The 4,169-nt window shown below is 46.5% G+C and overlaps 1 protein-coding gene across 1 annotated transcript; it reads left to right on the top strand.

Moving 5' to 3' along the window:
• The first annotated feature begins 1,535 nt into the window (after positions 1-1,535).
• On the top strand, positions 1,536-3,614 carry LOC8155590. Its single transcript, XM_021450672.1, has 3 exons — positions 1,536-1,618; positions 1,700-1,727; positions 2,823-3,614. The coding sequence occupies exons 1-3, from the start codon at positions 1,536-1,538 to the stop codon at positions 3,612-3,614; spliced, it is 903 nt and encodes a 300-aa protein (XP_021306347.1).
• Positions 3,615-4,169: the final 555 nt, after the last annotated feature.

Raw genomic sequence — 4,169 nt, 5'->3', positions numbered from 1 at the left:
ATAGTGCTTCTGTGTACTAGTGAGATGCTGTCGTGGACCCACTGTCAGGCTCTTGTATTTCCGTATTGCCAATTTTGCCCTTCACTTCGTTCCCCAACCCGAAAGGATAAGGGGTTTTTTTTGATCCTAGCCATTACAATTTTTCAACTTTGGAGATATGCCATTGCAATTCACCTATTCTAAAATTTGCCATTATAATTCTTGTTCTACTTTATCTTTGCCATTTTCTACGTATTCTAGACACTTGGGTCCATTGTCAGGTCATATACATATACGTATTTTTTGGATGGACCAAAACACTCCTGCTTCTTCTCTCTTATCACCCACTGACGTGTGGGCCTCACACGTCAGCTTCTCCTTCAATCTTCAGCTATCCTTCAGGACAGCGTCCGACGAGATGGGAGGGGCAGGCAGACACCGCAGGAGGCGCGCGCGCCCCCGACCTCGTGAACGCGAGCTCCATCAGACCTCTCCCCGACGCTAGCAGCCATGGCCTGCGGTCGCTTGAACGACTACGTCAGCAAGCTGTTCGACCTCTCAGCCATCAACGCCGAGCACTTTTCTGCTTTGCCTTGTTCCGAGGCTAACGCCTTCAATGCCACACGCAAGTGGACGCCCGAGCCATTCCCTAGAAGCTTGCCCAAGCCCCGGCAGAGCCATTGCCTGCTGCACGCCATGCAACAATAAAAGGCCGTCGCCACCATCGTTGCTGACTTCCAGCTCGCGACCAAATTCATCCCAACTAGACCAGCCTTTTCTAATTCCTCGCACAAATGGCTGCGCCCGGTTGTTAGCTAGCCCATGGACGTGATCTCATCGCAAACCATCAAGGGTAAGCGACGAATTTTGAGTTCTCACTGATGCTGTCGCCATGGCCGCCGGAGCAGAGCTCCTGCTCGCTAACCCGACCGGCCGCTGCACGAGCTCGCTAGCCTGGCCTCCCACACTGATGCTCTGGCCGCACGCTGTAGCTGCTCACGTGCCCAGCATCCCGCACCGACGCCATGGCCACGCACAGACGAGCCGCCGCCGTCGTGGCCCTACGAAGATGGTTGGAGGTTGAAGGAGAAGCTGACGTGTGCGGCCCACATGTCAGTGACTGATGTGAGAGAAAAGAAGCGGGGGTATTTTGGTCTATACGAAAGATGTGTATATGTATACGGTCTGACAATGGGTCTAATTGTCTGGAAGACGTAGAAAATGGCAAAGACTAGATAGATCAAGAATTATAATGGCAAATTTCAGAATAGTTGAATTATAATGGCATATCTCCAAAGTTGAAGAATTGCAATGGCTAGGATAAAAAAAACCCAAGGATAAGCCGCCGCGCGACCTCCTGCAACGCGAGTTTCTGTCTGCCTCCCCGACTCGTTCCTCACTTCGTTCCCAATCTGTAACCCTAGACGGCGGCGCGACCCCCTGCCTCAAGTACGACGGCGAGGCAGTCGGTGTCGACGGTCTCCGGCGAAGGAGTGGTGCTGCCGCGACGGTCCATGAAGGGCAGAACAGTTGTCGTGGCGGTCCAGTAGGCGGCGATGGCTCACATTGGCGCAACGGCGGCGGCACCCGAGGTCGGCGGCGGCTTGGTCGCCGACGGCTCGTCCAAGGACGACTCCAGGTATGCTGTTTTGAAGTAGAACTCATACTCTGTTAGAAGTTTTACATTGAGTCATGTAAACTTTCATGTAATCTCATGCAGAGTTTCTAGTAGGGTTCAAATCGATAAGGTACTGTTCTTGCTTTCTTTCTAGTGTTCCGATTCGGTCATGACTGCCTTGTTATCCTTTGTTTTGTGCTAGGATGTTTTCGTTAGAGATCAAAGTTGAGGCCTTTATGATGAAAGACAGTGAAGGGAAAAAATCTTACTGTAAGGGAAGGGTTGTTAACTGGGCTGTGGAGCTAGGCACGGTTACATTTGATTTGCTGCTTTCTAGGGTGTCGAGTGAGGTCAGTTGGAGTTCTAATCAGAAGTGCACAATTTGGTTCTTTGACAAGACTCTGTGTGGGGATGTAATGCTTGTAGATGATGTCCAGTTCCAAAGCATGTTTGAAATGTATAAGCCAGAGATGCATTGCCAAGTCCTTGTTGTCGTGATGGATAAAACTGTGTGGGAACAACCCTTTTTTGTGCATCCAGCTGTCATAAATCCAGCACTAAAGCCTGCTACTTATACTGAACTACACCTAGACCTTATCCTTCCTGATCTAGGAATGCAGCCTGGTCCGACAATGCAACATGAACCAGCAGAACCTACTGATCCAGAACCACAGCCTCATCCAACAATACCTAACAAATCCCAAGGTGTTGCCAAAGAAGAGCGTGACATCTTTGATAACGAAGAAGAGTATGTTGGCGTCAATGATGAGCATATGTACATTACAATTCCCCCTGCACAACCATCTTTGAATGCACAAACAGATTCATCTATGCCTACTAATGTTGCCAATGAAAATGTTGTTGCTGAAAAATTTTACTGAGGCAGAGGTTACTGATGCAGATCCTGATTAGATAAGGGTCCTCCATGATCCTGAGAACCCAAGAATAGAGAAGGGTACCTTATTTCCTGACATAATCACCTTCAGAAAAGCAATAAGGCACTATGCAGTGAAGACAGGTTTTGTGCTTGCTCCTGGCATCATGGCATCAAGACTGACCCTACTAGGTATATTCCAAGGTGTAACCACCCTGGCTGTCCTTGGCGTATTCATGCTTCAAGGATTCATGATCAAAAAACTATACAGGTATAAACTTGTTTTTGTATTCGTGTATTAAATTTATTTTGGATGTGCATACTACTAATTCATGCTTGTCTTTTGTTCAGATTAAGACCCTACCTTTTGAACATAATTGTCCAACCACAAAGCTTGTTGTAAACAAAAAGGCTTCTCAAGACTGGGTGTCAGATAGACTGAAAGACTGGTTGAAGAAGAATCCAAGCAAGCGTCCAAAGGCAGCAAAGGAGAAGGTTGAGGGAGATTATGGAATAAAGCTCAAGTACAGCAAGCTATATTCTGGCGTGCAGCAAGCACTGCAGCATATTCATGGTAAATACGAAGAGTCATTCAAATTGCTATTTAATTGGAAAGCTCAGATGGAGATAACTTGTCCAGGAAGTATTGTAGAGATAGATGTGGAGAAAGTAGGCAAGAAAATGAGGTTTAAGAGGATATTTGTAGCTCTCAAACCATGTGTGGATGGGTTTATAGCTGGTTGTAGGCCATTCATTGGTGTAGATGCCTCAAGTCTAAATGGTAAGTACACAGGACAGTTGGCATCTGCTACAGGGGTTGATGGACATAACTGGTTATATTACATTGCTTATGGTATTTTTGACTGTGAAAATGAGGACAACTGGAAGTGGTTTATGCATCAGTGGAGAAGGGCTGTTGGGAGCCCAAAAGGACTAGTGATTTGTACTGATGCATGTAAGGGCTTGGAGAAAGCAGTTGGTGCAATCTTTCCTGAGGCTGAGTACAGAGAGTGCATGAGGCATTTATATTCCAACTTTATGAAGCACTACGCAGGTGAAGTTTTCTCAAAGCTCAAGAAGGCTGCAAGTGCTCCTGAAGCAAGAGTGGTGAGAAGCCTCGAGAGTTGGCTCGGCGTGGAGTAGATGACATATGTTGTCTGCACTTTTGTTGGTCTCAATGACCTAGTGTGTTGTTTGCATTTTGGCTGGTCTAAGTGACCTAAACTTATGTATGGCCAGTACTTGATGTCTTTTATTATCTCGAGTAGTGGTTTGTGAGGTTGAACTTGGAATTGGTAGGGTCTGAACCTATTTGTGTGCTCTGGTTACGAACTTGGAATTATTAGGATCTGAACTTGGAATCTAGTTTGTGATTTAATGAATCTGGTCAAGCTTGTATGATATAAGCATGTAAATTATGGCCTCATTTATTCATTGCGTGCATTCTTCGATCAAATATATGTATGCATTTTTTTATCTGAACCTGTGGATGCCATCTCCGATCAATAAGTAGATGGGGCAGGACACGGGGAAGGAGTAGCAGCTGGGGACGGGGGAGCAGCTGGGAAAGGAGCAACATTGCTTCAGTCTGATAATGGGTCCATAACATCGTCTCACGTACATAATGGCGTTTTTCAAACAACTGCAAATTTGCAATGGCACCAGGCCGGTTTGACGAATTGTAATGGTGTGAATCAA

Source organism: Sorghum bicolor, unplaced genomic scaffold (assembly GCF_000003195.3).
Source record: "Sorghum bicolor cultivar BTx623 unplaced genomic scaffold, Sorghum_bicolor_NCBIv3 super_1543, whole genome shotgun sequence".
NCBI classification, from domain to species: domain Eukaryota; kingdom Viridiplantae; phylum Streptophyta; class Magnoliopsida; order Poales; family Poaceae; genus Sorghum; species Sorghum bicolor.
Note: the sequence above shows the minus strand (reverse complement) of the source record. Positions and strands in the feature narration are given on the sequence as shown.